This window comes from Grammomys surdaster, unplaced genomic scaffold, assembly GCF_004785775.1.
Source record: "Grammomys surdaster isolate TR1022 unplaced genomic scaffold, NIH_TR_1.0 125984, whole genome shotgun sequence".
In the NCBI taxonomy this organism is placed as follows: Eukaryota; Metazoa; Chordata; class Mammalia; order Rodentia; family Muridae; genus Grammomys; species Grammomys surdaster.
Genome location: NW_021620800.1, coordinates 1,638,836 through 1,655,453, shown reverse-complemented (window position 1 = coordinate 1,655,453; position 16,618 = coordinate 1,638,836). Strand labels below are relative to the sequence as shown.

Genomic DNA, 16,618 nt, shown 5'->3' with positions numbered 1-16,618 from the left:
CGAGTTGGGGAGCTCTCTGGGGCTTTGCAGACGGCGGGTAGAGAGGAGTGCGGGCCGGGAGGGGCAGCCGGGAGCGGCCCCGGGTTGAGCCCGGGTGGGGAAGAGGGATGGGCGGGGGCTGTGGGCGCCCCGGGACAGGCTCCGCAGGGCGGACCCCGCGCCCAAGCGAGAGCGCTCGGGCGGAGACGGAGGGCCAGCTCCTGGTGTCTGGACTTGGGCGGGGAGCCCTGGGCAGGCGTCCCGGCCAGGGCCGGGACCCGGGCTGGGGGCGCCTCTGCGGGCAGGCGAGTGACACGATCATCTCCTTTTCCTTTAAGCTTGCCTGTTGCCGACGCCGCCGCTCCAGCCGCGCCGTGGGCAGAAGACTGGACCGCTGAGCCCCGGGCCGCGGCGGCGGCGGCTGCGCCCCCCCCTCCACCCCCGGATGCCTTGACCTCCCTGCTTGGGGGCGGGAAGCGGGGCAGGACCGGCCGGGGTCGCTCCCGGGCTCCTCCTCTCATCTCTCTGCCCGCCTTCTCCTCCTTCACTCCCCGCCCCCCAGCCCCGAACCCCGCGCACCTCGTCTGGGGACGGGGCGGGGGGGGGGGGGGGGCACGGCGACCGCTCCTCCCCGCCCCCTCCTCCTCGGGCCTCTGGAGCGATTTGTCAAACTTCCCATTCCGCCGGCAGCGCGGTCCTCCTCCTCCTCCTCCTCCTCCTCTCCTGCCTCCTCCTCCCCCTCGCGCTCCTCCTTCCCCGCGCCTCCCTTGCCCGCCCTCCTTCCCTCCGCACGTTCGGGGATCGTGGCGGAGCGCAGCGAGGGGGGGACGCGGAGAGCCGGGGCGCAGCAGCATCCTGCGGGCGGCCGCTCTCCGGGGGGGAGGCTGCGAGCAGGCCCGCCTCGCCCCCCCCCCGCCGCCCCTCCCTCCCTCGGCTCAGCCCGGCAGCGGCGGCGGCGGCGGCGGCGGCGGTGGCAGTCGCGGGAGAAGCATCATGCCGAGGAGGAAGCAGCAGGCGCCCCGGCGCGCAGCAGGTACGAGCGGCTTCCCCTTCCTCCTCCGGTCCTCCTCCTCTTCCTCTGCTCGCGCCGCGCCTCTGGGCCGCCGGCCCCCGCGCTGCTCGCCGCACTCCTCGCCTCTCTCTTTTTTTTCTGTCTGTCTCTGCAGGCGCAGAGTAACTCCGGGAGCCCTGCTGGCTCGCGGCTCTCCTGCCCGGGTGCGCCCCCCCCCCCAGTTGCCCCGCTATGTTCTCCGCTCGACCGGCTCGCACACCCTCCGGGGGACTACCGAGCCGGCTTGGGTCCCCGCCTCTGCCGATCCGGCTGCAGCGGGGAAGGCGCTCTCCAACCCGTGCCTTTCGGTGGGGGGCGGGCGGGGTCACCTGAGTTCTCTGGGACATCTTCCGCGTTGTCCCGGGCAGTACCCGATGCCTATCGGGACCAGAGCGAGCGAGAGTGAGCTAGCGGATCCCTCTGGCCACCTTACTGCTAATTCGATTGATTCTTCATTTATGGGCCCAAACCGGGTACAGCGGTGGAAACCAGAGCGCACTGGGTCTGGGTATTGTCAGATGACTGTCAGGTCAGTGTTGGATGCTGACATTTCCTCCATTCGTGAATGTCTTCTTACCCCCTCCCTCTCTTTCCGCTGCTGCTCCCTACCCTTTTCTAGCACTTAGTTCTGGGACATAGCTGAGTACTCCCCCCCTCCCTCTCTTTTTCTGCCAGGAATGTCAACTCCTGTTAGGACTGGGCTAATTTTTTTTTTTTCTGGAAAAGAGAATCATTGAAAACAAAACAAAACCCACACACACAACATTATTTTGCAGTAATGTCGGTTGGGGGCACGTTGGCTGGAAGAAGGGTTTCTGGCCGGTTGCCACCCTTGATTTGATGACTGATTGATCGCCCGTCATGCCTGTGTCTTTGATCTATTCATTCCCAATAAACATCAATAAATCACTTGCAATAGTGAGGCCAAGCTCCGTGACGTCAGGAGGGCCCTGTCAGTGCAACTTCAGGGATTTGGGGCGGCTTGCCGAGAGAGGACCACATATGGACGTGATGTATTTTGATATGAATAACACTCAGACGTGCAGAGGCTCAGATGCTGCCTGAAGGGGAGGGTTACTTAGGAGTCCTTTTCTTTAATCTTCTTTCTTTTCACTTCTCTTTTGATAAAAGAGGGGAGGGCTGAGAGGAGGGTCACCGAGGTAGTGTTCCACGTGCTGCTGGTGCGATGCAGGCTGCTGGTGGTGCGATGCAGGCTGCTGCTGGTGGTGATTACCATCAGAACAGCGGGGCTCCCACCTCAGCTGCACTCTGGCCTCCAGTCTCTTTACCAGGGTCACAGAGAAGGAACCGTAAGGTACTTCTCCCAGAAGTGTATTGGACTGACAGTGTTGTGAAGAAAACTTGGAGGGGGGGTTAAACTTGGTTTGGTGCATAGAATGAAGGCATGTTTTCTCTCTGTACTCAGTGTTACCCAAATTTAGAAAGTTTGAAGATCCCAACAGAGAGCTCACCTCCTCACTGATGCTGCCTGCTCATCCCACCTCCTCCTTTAAATTCCAAGCTTTAGCAGTGAGCTTATCTACCCAAAATAAACTCTAAAACTTTGGAGGCATCCTTTACAAAGTTGGGTAGTAGGAATGTCTTGGGCTTCTTCCAGTCTGGGATTTTTTTTTCCTTTCTTTTTCGGGTACACATTTTTTAAGGTATCTGCGCCTCCATCCAATGAAACATATGTGGTTGCATCTTTACATTTGATTTTGAACTCTGTAGTTCTTCTTTACCGCTCCACCTGTCCCACAGGACAATTTTCTCAAACATGCTGTTGGTTTGATTTTTTTTTTATTTTTTTATTTTTTTATATTTAAGCAACCTGTTCACTAACCTTTTTTTTGCACTTCTAAGCCAGCCAGGAGATCTCAGGTCAGTTAAGGAAAATTCATTATATAAAAACTTGACTGCCCGACTAATGGGAGATGGAAGAATGGCTTTGCTCTATCAAAATGACCCGTCAGAACGACTTTGTTTCATATTTGATTTAATTGTCTCTCTCCTGACAGGCACATTCATCAATAGCTTAATGGTCAATCAGAAGTTGGCAGAATGAGTGCTTTCTTTCTTTCTCATACCCTGGTTTTGGATTTACTTTATCAGAATGCTTCTGCCTAATGGACTCGGGGAGGAGGGAGGGGTGCAGGATGGCTGAAGAGCTCCACACAAAACTGTTCCACGGTTAGGCTGCTTATGAGTGTGCCCAGGCCAGTCGGTGAGTTGTGTGAGGTGCTGCTTTTGTTTGGTCTTGTTTGCTTGTGTGCATGGATGGACCAGGAACTTCTCTGCATTCCCTCCTTTTTTTTTTTTTTTTTTTAGTTCTCGGAGCTGCTTTTTGTGACATCCTCGGAGTGATAACAAATTGATTGCTTTGTACCGGTAGAGAGACGGTGGGGGGAAAAAGAAAGATGTCTGCTGATTGGTGACTGGAAATCCTGTCCACAGCAACCTTGAGAATACTGGAGAACACCCCTCCCTCCCCAAAACTGAAAGGTCCGCTCAGCCATAAAAAAAGAAAAGTTGTTTTGCCAGCTTCATTAGTGTTCACCTAATTAGCTGTAAACCTGATGGATTCCTGACAGCTTTAATGATTGGAGATGACAAGCTTGACGCAGTGTCATGCAGCAGAATTAGGTTTGCAGCTAGTTTGATGTAATCAAGTTGATATTACACAGTCCTGGCTGCCTTTAGTTGTGCATTAACTCAATTTTCTGCTGCAGGTGACAAATGGGCTTTGGTACCTGGATAATCATGTCATAGGAATTAGGGCCCTTTTAATGGTCTGGGGTAGAATAACAACCACAAAGCACCCAGAGCTGGGGAGAGCTTGCAGACGTAGCACACAGGTGCACGCAGGCTTTCTATTTAGGCCAAATGTAACATAGCTCTCCGAAAGGCCGAAGCAGGCTCCAAGAATCCCTGAAAAGACGATTTCTGCAATTTAGATTTTGAAAATAGAAATTATGCATGATCTGGAGTCTTTTTGCAGAGAGGGAGAATGGGCAAGAAAGAGGAGTTTCTTCACCTTCTGGACAGAAATCTGGGCAGGAGTTTCCTTCCTCGGGAGCGTGTAATATGAAAAAGGCAGCAGACATTTGTACTGGGAAGATTGTTGTTGTCCACTGAAGCTGAGTTAGGAATGACCAGTGTCTTATAGGCAAAGTAGCCATTATTCCTTGCTTAAAACACCTACCCCCCACTTCATAGTGTTTGTTTGAAACAGATATTTTCAGAAAATAGCAGGGCTGAATTATAGTAATCCTTAACAGTACGTTCTGTTTTATCCATATACGTACATTTTCTGGAGGATTCAGCACAGAAGATCACTGTTCGGCTTTAAAAAAAAAAATCTTCAGTGAGCAAGAAATCATCAGTGACTTTTAGATTCTTCTTTTTTTTTCTTTTCTCGTAAAGGTACATTCTTCTAATGGCGTTCTCAGGTGGTGGCATTGTGAGGGTCAATCTTCAGGCATCCCGACTTTCGTAAAAGGGGCTAGGACCAGCTGGTGTTACTGAACTCTGTGGGTTTTCCTTGGATAGCAGGTCTTCTCCGTTGCTAGTGGACATGCGCGTGCCTGAAAAGCGGCTCGTCAGAGAGGTGGCTCACCTACCTGATGGTGTGCTTGCTTGTGTCACCTTCATCAAGTTGTTTGATACTAGGGCAGCTCCCAGCAGCATCTTCTGCCTTCTCTCTTGGAAGCCTCTGAGCACTCAAGAAGACATGCCCACATCTGCCTGGGGAATTTATTCCCTCTCAGACCTGCCACATATTTCTCCTTTGGACAGACAGTCTTCTCTAGAGCGAGGAGACATAGAACTGGTTTTGGCTGGCCTATGGTTTTATTTTCTTTTCCTCCCCATTTCCTTTAAAACCAAAGGAACTATATACATTTTTAAAAGAAGGAGGAGGAGGAGGAGGAGGAGGAGGAGGAGGAGGAGGAGGAGGAGGAGAAGGAGAAGGAGAAGGAGAAGAAGGGAGAAGGAGAAGTCTTCAGTGAAGGAAAAACACAGAAGAGGTGGAAGATGAGGGATCTTTCTGTGGGCCTCTACTTGGGAAAGTGTACCCCATCCCATGGTCTTGACAACTGTCAGAGAGGAGGGCTCAGTCCACTTCAGTGCAACCCTTGATAATGAGCAGAGGTTGTTGCCATTTTGTTCATGGGTTTGCCTTGAGCATGCCCCTGAATTCGAGTACCGTGGTCAGTAGCTGATATATTAACAGTTATTCCCCAGGTTGTCTCAAAACTCTGCATCTCCTCTCTTTTACTAAAGATTGGTTCGTGGGGTAATGAGAACAGACGGTGACTGCGTTCAGGGACTTGGGAGATGTAAACCCAGGTGAGCTTTGTAGGATGCAAACCTGTCTTTCAGTCTGGCCTGACACTTGATCAAGGAGAAGGGTCATGCCAAGGGCTACATAGGACCCCCTCTAGGGTGCTTTCTCTAGTACTTGTGGGCTGGTACACACTCTAGTACAGAGTGAGGCCTGGCTAGGCTGCAGTGCACAGACATGAAGAAAGGCCAGGAACTGGCATGTGTCCCGTGGTCCTGATGTCACGTCCTCTTTTAAGCCAGATGCAACCTTGTCAGGGTTCCCTATGGGCCCAGTTTCCATCCCTACCTGCCACTGAACAAACTATGCATATATTTGGCTTTGCAGTTAAAGAAACAAAACGCAAAATGGTCTGCATCTACCCTTTTGTACTGGTACCTAGACTGCAAAAGCTGCTGGGTCCCAGAAAGAAGCTACACTTTTAACACACTTTACCTTCACCCACAGCCTGAGCGCAGGGAAGACAGGCCAAACCAGGACCCCGTGAGATGCCTCCCTGTTCATAGGCTCCTGTTTTACTTAGATTCTAAATGGTGGTTTCTGTGTCTGAAGGTAAAAATGAAAGGTGAATACAATATATTTTATTTGGTAACAATGGTGTAGGCTTGAACATCCAGGCAGAAAATGTGCACTTGTAATTAGACTCAATAGACAGGCAGTCATTTTTAAATTCTTTGACACATGCATAAAATAGTCATATAATAAGATAAGATGACAATTTTATGTTAGGTTGATAAAGTGTCCTGATACTTGCATTTAAATGTCTGTAAGCCCTTTTTTTTTTTTTTAAATCCAGACAGATTAATTCTAGTTTCCAGTATTTGCAGTTAGTCATTCAATTAATTTTTAAACCCTACTAAACAATGACTTTGAATATATTTTTTTCCTCCCTTTCTGGATTTTTTTCCCTAAAAAAAAGAAAAACTGCATTGTAAGAAATGGATAAAGAGTGGAGATTTCCTTAATTTTTTTTTCCAGCATGTGAAAAATTTACGTCCAATGAGGACTCAAAAATTCAGGTCGCTGTTTGTGGCTACAGTAAGGTGATAGATACATTCTTGGGAATAATAATCTTCCCAAAGACAGTAGCACATGGCCGGCTTAAGGCCACTTGCCTGAGAGACTGACAGACTCTAGATTTAGGAATCGTTATTGGAAAAATTACATAGTGCCCTTGACCAAATATTGAATATTTTATAAGCCCCATTAAAAAAAAAAGACATTTCTAGCACGATACACTCGGTTTGATCAGCATTTAAATTCTTGGGTTTAATTACCTTCAAATCTGTAAATTCTTCCACTGACCCAACCAGAATAGCCCACGAGAAAGATGTGCTGTGGGCTAAGAAGGACAGTCACTACAAGTTGTATAGCTTGGACTTTCTGACCATCTCTCTACCCTCTTCTCTCAGATATTGTGAAGATGTGGTTCTTGGAGCATAATTTAAATTTATTTGGGCTTAATGATAAATTAGTAATCCATACTGTCAGGACACATGTTATTAATTATAACTGTGCTTTCTTCATCCAGAACAGCTGTTGGGGAAACGGGGGAAGTTCAGATTGTCTTGGGGAGGGAGGTGGAGCCAAGCAAGGAACTCACTGGCTCCTTGTCATACTTTTTTGGTCTCTTGACTTTGGCAACAAAGGCTCACAGAGGGCAGAAGATAGAGGAGAGGTAAACTGTCAGTTTTCTATCAAGGTGACTAGTGGGAAATGCTCACTAAGGTACAATCTTAAAAACATGAGCTTAACAGTGCATTTGAGTCCAGTTGGAAACGTGAGGCTCAAAGCAGGCTAGATTGGCTGGCCTCTGTTCTATCAATTTCTCTCTCTTACTCTCCCTCTCCCTCTCTTTCTCACTCTCCCCACACACCCCTACACACACACACACACACACACACACACACACACACACACACTTCTTCCTTGTGTGTGATAAACCAGGATGTCTTCTTAACAAGTCTAAGGTAGCAGAAAACAAAATACTCCAAATGCTTGCTTGTTTCCCAAATTGAAGCCCCCTTCCTTAATGGAGAGCACAGGGCTATTTGGTAATCTACGTGCAATGACTCAAATTCATTTACTTTTGATATTCTGTCCCCATCATTAAATTTAGCCCTATGTATTCAGTTTCCTCTGAGTTCTTTGAGAAATGCATGTTGCATAAAATAGGCAATTTTTAATGAACAATTTAATGTAAATGGGTTTTGAATTTAAATTAATATTAATGAAGCCTTGAGTGCATTTATTTTGCATACGTAAAGACTTGTAAGTCTTTCACCCACGTGCCTTTTTTTTTTCTTTATGTAGTAACATTGGTTGGGTGGATGAACCAGCACCTTTTAAAGATTTACACTTAAAAAAAATTAAATCGATTTTATATGTCCCTTAGCGCCAACATATTATTAAGCAAAAGCGCCACTTCATTTTAAGAATATAGCCCGATCTCCTCGGAAACCTCTCAGCTTTCAGGGCCCTGCAAACTGCCACTAGATTGGCATTGCTGCTGGAGAAAAGCCTAACCAACAATAGTTACTACAATCAAGATGTTTTCTTTCTTTGGCTTACCTCTAATGCATTATGTATCCAGGAATGATGTAATTAATTCTGTTAGATGTAATTGCTATAATCACTTTGATGTTACACATAATAAAGGTAATGTTGTAAGCATACAAAAAAAATATAAACACCTTATTGTAATGAATGCTAAAATTTCTTCTTCCAGAGTCTGGTTTATATGCAAGTGTTGCTGACTATTTTGGGTCATAGGTGATAGTTGGTCCGAGCTGAGGTCATTCAGATTCCGAGGGACGGATCTTTGGCTTGGAGGGATCTCCAAGCCTGTTGCCTAGGAATCTTAATGCCAGTTTCCTTAAAGATGTGGCTAATTAAGAGGAGGTTTTGTCTGGTGTAGAGGTAAAGGCTTTAGAAGTGGCCATGACACTAGAGGATGGCATAAGAAGAACTAGGGAGCTGGGGTATCTCTGATCCTTGGGTTTTCTCATGGTGTAGGATTATGGGAAATGTGTGTGTGTGGTGTGTGTGAGAGAGGGGAGGGCGGAGGGAGGGAGAGCATGCATACGTTCATTGGGTAAGTGGAAAAGACTACTTTTCTATGATAATATGAGGAAAATAAAATGCAGCATATTTACTTCATTATCCTCATTCTGTATGTTTCATGGACTCATTGTGTGTTTGTATTTGTGTGTGTGTGTGTGTGTGTGCGCGCACACACATGCATGTGTGTATATGTGTGTGCATGTGACTGTTCATGATATTCCAAGGCTGCTGTTGCCTGTTGTACTCAAACCATCTCACCACCCACACTCCCAGCTCCAGTGTGCCCAGAATGAATTCATCTCTTCCACAGAGCATAGAAGTTTGCCCGAGATTCTGGAGGCAAAAGGTTCATGGGGGAAATCCCTAACTCGTATAAATTATTCTCTCTCAGTGCAGCTCACAAGTGTGAGCAGTGTGGCAGGCCTAGGAGACATACCGTTTAGCTGTTTTCCCTCTTGGGTACCCTGGATTAAAGTAGCTTGGTGATCTTTGGACGCCCAAATGCAACCACCCCCCTGTCCAGACTTTGTAACAGAGAGCCTTTTAAAGCCTTATGACCCACGGCGAACTTGACAACAGTTTCTGTGAGATTTCCACTATTATTTATTTATTTATTTATTTATTTATTTAATATGTGAGTTTTGGAGATAGTATCTTGCTATGTAGCCCAGGCTGTCCTGGAATTTACAGTCCCCTGTTTCATGAAGCTCCTTGCACGCTAGGATGACAGGCCTGTGGCACCGTGGCTGTCCTTCGAGTGTCTTGAGCGATCACACACAAAAACAAGCAAAGGTAGGTGCATGCGTGCGTGCGTGCGTGCGTGCGTGCATGAAAAGGGATTTCAGTGTCTCCTAGGAAGCCCAAATGGTGTGTAAAGGAAGCAGAGATGCCCTAGCTTGTGTCCAGGGCTCCTATAAGGATCTTGTTGTTGGTTTTTGTGCCTGGTCGCAGACCTAATCCCAGGGAGAGCAGGCCTTGGGCAGGTGGTGAGCACAGGCCTGAGGGAATGGTACTGAATCTGGGCCCAGCCTGGACTGCAGACCTGTAGCCTCCGTCCTCAGACTCTGACTCTTAGGCTGGTTTTGATGGGTGGAATGATAAAAGGTCTGTGAACTGCATAGGCCCCTGTAATCAGGGCGGGCGCTGACATCCTCCTCAAGTTTGACAGCTCCTTCCTTTTCTGTCCTCACCGCCAGGCCTTTCTCAACCAGTCGCACCACCGCCTCCCCCTCTCCTCCTTGCTGCCCGCCCGCCACCCACCCTTTCCCTCCCTTGTCCCCCTTTCTGTGTGTGTGTGTTTCATGTTCTTGATCAGTCTCAGATGCCGGGAATTATTTTTTTCGTGCGGGAGGGGGAGTGTTGCTTTAGGTTTGTGGGTTTGGGCAGGTGTGAGAGGAAGTCTTTTTTTCCCCCTCCTTCTCTCTTTCTCTCTCTCTCCCTCTCTCTTTCTCTCTCTCTCTCTCTCTTTTTGTACTGTAGGCCTGTTGCTAATTAATGTTCCCCCATAAGATTCTGTCGGAGTTGAGTAATGTTTTTGATCTTTATGCCTGATAACTGCATACTTAATGAGATTTCAAAGCTGTGAGTGCAGCTTCCTACAATTATTGACAGATGCCTTTTCTTTGCCATTGGGTTCAGCTCCATAAATCCTCCCGCCGTAATGAGGTTGAGCGGTACCACCCTGGCAGTGAGCTAATGAAAGGGGGGAGGGCGCATCGGCGCACGGCTGTCTGACACATTTTTTTCCTTTAAAATTTACTATGCAGATGTCAAGCTGCGGGCCGATTACTTCAAACATGCTAATTTTTATCTTGCTTTTGTGTCAGCCCTTTGCCATTAAAAAATAAATAAATAAAAGGACTAACCTTCCTGCCCTCCAGTTCATTCTTTTATTTTTTTTTTATTTTTTTTTCTAATCGTATTTTTAATAACCCCCAGTGTGTGCCTGCTGAGGTTGCTGACATGCATATGGCCCTTTCCAGGTATTTGGTGATGGGATTGGTTTAGGGTGTATATGAGTGTGTGTGTGTGCATGAATGTGCATGTCTGTGTGTGTGAGCTCCTGCCATCAGAAGGACAGGGGGAGGATAAAGTGCGATTTCCCCAGGCCTCCCGGCAGCCTGCCCTAAGTATGCACTTGAAACGTCGGAGAATTCATTTCAGAGTTCTGAAACTAAATCCTGGTGGAGAAGAGCCTCGCCATGCCAAACAGTCGATTTCCTTTTCAGCGGACTCATACATCACTGACCCACCCTTTCCCCTGACAGAATGACATATGTCATTTATCATATGGGCCCCGGCCAGACAACAGCGAGGGGAGGGAAACCCGGTTGTCCCCTCCTCCTCCAGTACAGTACTGTGTGGCTTGCTCATGAAGCTCTGCTGATTTGGTGAGAGAGGCAGAGGGAGGAGAGAAGAGATGCAGGGAGAGGAGAGGCTACAGCCTGCCCTGTAGATGGCTGTCTTCTTCGGGGTGTGTGGTATGGCATGGGGCGGGGGATGGTGGTGGTGGTTTGCAAGATTGGCCAAGGCACGAAAGATGCTGTGTTCCTTTATATGATCTGCCGAGCCACACTGCTTAGCTTCTGACGCGTGACGTCCGTCCCTGTCCTTCCCGTGTCTCCTATTCTCTCTTCTCCCCACTTCTTTTTCTTCCCTTTAGTCCAGAGTGAGGAAGGCAGTTGACAGGTATCATTCAAGCAAGGCCCCGTGTGTGAGGGGTGGGATAAATGAGTCTCAGGGCTCCTGGCTTCACATGATTCAAACGTACGTTATTGAAGATGGATGTTCCTTAAAAAAAGATTGATGGTAGATGCTGGACTAGGGGTGCCATTTATCATTTTAAATATTATTTAGACTTGCCGAGTAAACCTGTAACTTGAGAGTTGGACCAGCCGGGGCTGGCTATGGGCGTGTATGTGTGTGTGTGTGTGTGTGTGTGTGTGTGTGTGTGTTTCATCGATTGGCCTTGGGCTCTCATTGCTGCTGAATAGACAGCGTCCCCCCCTTGTACTTATAATAGAGGACCCCCCCAAAAAACATGAAGGCAGAGAGGGGTGAAGTTTTCATTTTGAAAAATTTTCAAGGACATGGAGAAAAAAAAAAAAGAAGTGTCTGTGATTGGCATTAAAGCTAACAAGCAAGTAACTAACTTACTGCCTCTCTCTTCTTCTCCCTCTCTCCCCTCTCTCTGCCTTTCTTTCCTCATAGAGGCAGTCACGTACCAAACATTAAAATATAAACAGAGCCGTAGTTGCTGAAGCCAGAACCCTTGTCTTGATTTTTTTCTTTTAAAACTCTGTCATGCTTTTTTTTTAATCTGTATTGAAAAAGCTTTAGCACAATATAACTGAAAAAATAGCATAGTATAACTTAAAAAAATACTGGTTGGCTTGGTTAGTAGTGTGAGAGTGAAGTAGAAAAACACTTGTATGTCTCAAGAATATTTTAGATAAAAAATGATCCTTTGCGGCTCCCTGCCTCTGCTCCCAGCAGCCTCTTTTTCTTTGTGTCTGCACTCTGTTCTCCGCAGCTGGGCCCCCACCGACCCCCACCAGGACTGATGTGGACAGCTGTTTGCAGGCTCTGCCAGTTAATCATTTCTGCTTCTTTTGCACCCTCAAGCTCTGTGCACTGGGACACCCCCACCTACTGGAAGTACTTAGGGACGCAGGCTGGCTTGCCACTGGAGCCCCCAGCTGTCTGGAGGGAGGCTGTGGCAACCTGATGGCCTGTCTACATGCTGTTCTGCTTTGGAGCCCTTGGTGGCTGGCTCCCTGATGGAAAAAGGAAAACAGAAGCTGGTGGCCTCCCTGCTCCAGTCTCCTAAACCACGAAAGCCCCGATAGTGCAGACTCCATTGTCAGGAGCTGTATTCCTCCTATTTAGTATGGAACTTTATTTGGGTTTGCTGAAGAGATAGAGGGTTTCTTGTGTGACTTACAGTTCGGCCATTCATTTTTAAGAACGATGGGACAGAAAGTTAGATGGAGGGTTTTTTTTTCAACTATGAAATTAAGAATCTAGAACTTGTGAAAGGGTAGAGTGTACATGCTAGAGGATGCTGGGAAAGAATTTCCTGCACATGTAAAAAGTATTGGCATCTGAAAGAAATGAGACTCTGGCTGTGCACTATCTAGCAGGCATCTCTCTCTCTCTCTCTCTCTCTCTCTCTCTCTCTCTCTCTCTCTCTCTCTCATTGTGTGCGTGCGTGTATGTGTGCTCGAGTGTGTTTTGAAATAACTTTATTAGCACTCATGCACTTTGCTGTGCTCACAGCCATGGCTTAGGGTCCACTCTGGGGCTTGCCCAGCGGCTGCCTCAAACCAGGTAGAATCAGATCCATCTTTTGTTGGTGCCTGGTACCACATCAGGCTATGCCAGCCGCTGCTGCTGCTTGTTGAGACTTTTTGGAAGAAGGCAAAAACTTTGATCATCTGCCCTTAACACCGGGCGGTGTTGGAGGTAATGAAGAGTACAAGTGCCAGTTTGCAGAAAGAATTGTAAACACCTTTGATACAAAATGCCACCTTCCCATTTTTTTTTGTTTGTTTTTTTTGTTTTACTGATTACGAAAACTTTGCGGCTGATAGGTATAAAGTCCGGTTCAGGTATAATTGGTAAGGAACGGAGTGTGCACTCATGGGAAGAAATCTTGTTTTGTTTTTTTGTTCGCTTTTCTTCTTATCCCCTTTTCTCAGTTTTATGGCTGGAGACATGATTTATTGCAACCATCCATCTTGGGGGCTCATCCATCACACCCGGGTTGCTAGGAGATTGTGGCAGCAGCTGTTTGCTCTGAATCAGACAGAAAAGTTGTCAATCATCAAAGGCAGGTGAATAGCATTAGAAACACGCTATTGTCAGACGGAATAATTAATCAAAGAGAGAAAAGATAATTAAAAAGATATGACCCTTGCAAGTACTTGCTCTGGTTTGCCTGGAAAAAAAAAGAGAGAAAGAAAGAAAGAAAGAAAAACGGCCTGGTCTTTTCTAGACACTTAAGCAGCTGAGGGCTGATAAAATATGCACTCTGCAGTGCATGGCTTTTAATTAATTGAAAAAGGTTCAACATTCAAAGACGATGCTGGAGAAAAGTCCAGTTATGAGCAGAAGTAATATTTATTGTTTGCATGAAGGGCTTGACACACAGTCTAACTTTCTGTTACAAATCTCTGGTGTCTCCACTTGGTAAGGAGGTGTGGGCTGGGGTCTGCAGGTAGCCACTGTTGAGAGACTGCTTATGTTTTCCTGTGCTGCTGGTCATCACGTGACCACAGTGGGACCCAGACAGCCGGGGCGCAGTTGCCTTTCTGCCTTTCTGGTAAGTCTGAGAGAACCCAATTCTTTAAAGTAGGATTGATTTATACAAGGCAAAGGTGGGAGGCTTGAAGAGCACACCATGAAGTGTTCCAGTGCAAGGTCCCTGTCATTTCACTTGTGTGCCCAGAACGTGCCATACATTTTTGAAGGAGCGCTTTGGAGACTCCCATTTGACTGGGATCTGCAGCATCCTGTTTAAAAAAAAAAAAAAAAAAAAGTACCCAGTCAGGGCCTGGAGATCATTTTGACTGTCCGTGTTTCCTCAAAGATATATTCATAGACTAGGAAGTTCATTCTTGTTCTCTCTGAGGCTAAAATATTCCAGAGGAATTGGGAAAATGTATTAAAGACAAGATAGAAAGTGGCAGATCCCAAGCTGCCTTCCAGTTAAGCATGCTGCAATCCCCGAAACAGATCTACTCTTTTATTTTTGGGTACTCTGCTTGATTTTTCACACCACTCTCCTCCCAAAGAATAGCAGGACTTCTAAAATTAGCAGAACACAGAAAGGCTTGACTATTAGGATTCATGAGAAGAAAGAAAGCAACTTTTTTTTAAAAAAAAAATATTAAAACAGTGTGTTCAGGGCACAACAGATCAGAGCAGTAGTGCCCCCATCTGGAGTACCATGCTCGTACAAGCACTGGAGATCTGTGGCCAAGAGTCCCAAGGACAGGACGTACACCTTCTCCTTATGATGGACTTGGAAGCCCCACTTTGGAAGATACAGATCTGGCCTTTTGTTGAGAAAGACTCAGATAAGCAATCATACCTGCCTTGGCCTCTGGGGCCCCAGAGAGAGCTCACCTGCTCAGGTGGCTGGAGGGTGTTCCTAGTCAAAACTTGACCTCCAGACTTTGACTGCAAGGGATATTTCTGCTCTTGAGTCAGCATCTGCTTGGTGGGTTCCTGGGTTCTCAGGTTATTCTGGGAAACTGCCAAGTACCTGTAGGTTTTCTGACCACCTACCAGTTGTCTTTCACCTTCAGGGTCTTCTGGTGCATTCCTTGCTCACGGCAAGTCCAGTGGGTGCTCTCCAAGGGTGTGAGCAGTTCCTTTGGTGGCCTGAGCAGGTGAGGGGTGCTTCTTTCCCCATGAGATACTGCTGTTTGGAGGTAGACCAGTGGGGAGTTCATTTACTTTTAGTCTTGTTTGTCTGGAATGAGTTTATGTGTGTGAGTACAGGTGACTGTAGAGGCCAGAAGAGAGTGTCTGAATCCTTGGAGTTGGGGTTACAGTTGGTCAGGAGTCTCCCAGAGGCAAGCGCTTGCTGGGAACCACAGTCAGGTCTTCTGCAATACACACAGTCTTCTCTCTAGCCCCTAGAAAGAGATTTTTTTTTTTTCTTGAGACAGCGTTTCTCTGTGTAGCAGTGGCTGTTCTAGAATTCTCTTTGTAGAGTAGGCTGGATTCAAACTCAGAATTCAGAGATTCACCTGCCTCTGCCTCCTGAGTGCTGGGATTAAAGGCGTGAGCCATTACCCCACCACCACCACCACCACCGCCCCAGCTTACTGAGGGATTCTTAAAAGAGTTGTCGTCTCCCCTTGTCTAATAAATGCTGATAAGGCACATCGGCTAAAGTCAAGCAAAGTAATTCCAAAACCCGGAGTTTTACAGGGAAGGACTGGCGTTGAAAGTTCCCCTTGATATATAGATGGGACATTTATGAATTAACATATGAAGAGCCTCAACTTTTTTATGCTTGTGAAATTAGAGGTCTGCTTTATCCTAAAGAAGCATAACCAGGGGGAGAAAAGTCCAGGTTCTGAGAAATTTAGGGAGGTGTTTTGTTTTTTTTTTTTTGTTTTCTGTTTTTTTGTTTTTGTCTCTTGTTTGAGTTTCATGCCCCTGCTCCCCCTGGTGACTCTTGGTGGCAGTTGAAGTGACTCATTAAAGGAGAGAAGGAAGCAGGTAAGTGGAGCACACAGTTCCTTCTTTGAAGAAGGCCTAGTCCCATGTGAGGTTTGGTAGGGATTTCCCAGTCTCCCATTCTGGCTTATTATATGAGGATTCCTGTATCTCCAAAAGATCTGGCAGGACAGAGGCACCACTATTATTTTGTTATTTTTGTTGGATCCCATTCCTATTCTGTTGTCCATGAAATTAGATTAGCCTAGGCTGGTCTTTCTCTCACCGTGTAGCTTGGGTTGGCCTTTGAAACTCCAAATCCTTCTGGCTCAGCCTCAGCAATTAGTATTATAGGCTGTGCACACACCGACTTCCAAGTCAGAATGTGTGGTTTAAAAACCTGGACTCACTGGCTCCCCACTCCCCAAAAGTCCACACTCCCTGAAAGTAGCAGACATAGTGTTTTATCTAAGTAACTGGCACCTCCCTGGTTGCCTGGAAGTCATTTTGGATTTTAGTATCTCAGCTGCCACGTATTCAAAGCAGGCTCTGCCTGAAGTCTTAACAGGAGAGTAAGGAGCACAAATTAATCAGATTGGCTTTCCTGTAAGAGTAGCCATTGTGAAACACTTAAGTCCATGACACTCATCTGCCAAGGGAGAGTGTTTGAAGGAAGCAGAGATTCACGTGTCTGTCAGGAGAAGGTGGGGTTCCTAGCAGCCTTCCCCAGGCACCCGGGTTCTCTCTGACATTTCGTTTCCTGCCTTTGTGTTTGCTCTAAGCCTGTAGTGAAATGGCTCTTTCATATATATTAGTTAGGGAATGCTAAGACGGCCTAATAGATGAAGCTGTGGTGGTGTTATTTTCCCTGGCTTTTCTATATAAAATAGTAAAAGCAAGCCAGGACTCTTGTTATGTGACAGAGGCTCCTACTGGGATGCTTAGGTGAACAAGTAAGAGAACCAGTGTGGAGTCAGCTGGGCAAAGGAAAATAAATAAAATAACGGCTG

General features: G+C 47.1%; 1 protein-coding gene across 1 annotated transcript in view; it reads left to right on the top strand.

The window, feature by feature from the left end:
* Positions 1-631: 631 nt before the first annotated feature.
* Tshz3 (teashirt zinc finger homeobox 3) overlaps positions 632-16,618 on the top strand; it is a 74,252-nt gene continuing 58,265 nt past the window's right edge. The window contains exon 1 of the mRNA XM_028754164.1: positions 632-1,012. Within this exon, the coding sequence (XP_028609997.1) occupies positions 973-1,012 (40 nt within the window). The 5' untranslated portion in view covers positions 632-972. The remainder of the gene's footprint in view (positions 1,013-16,618) is intronic.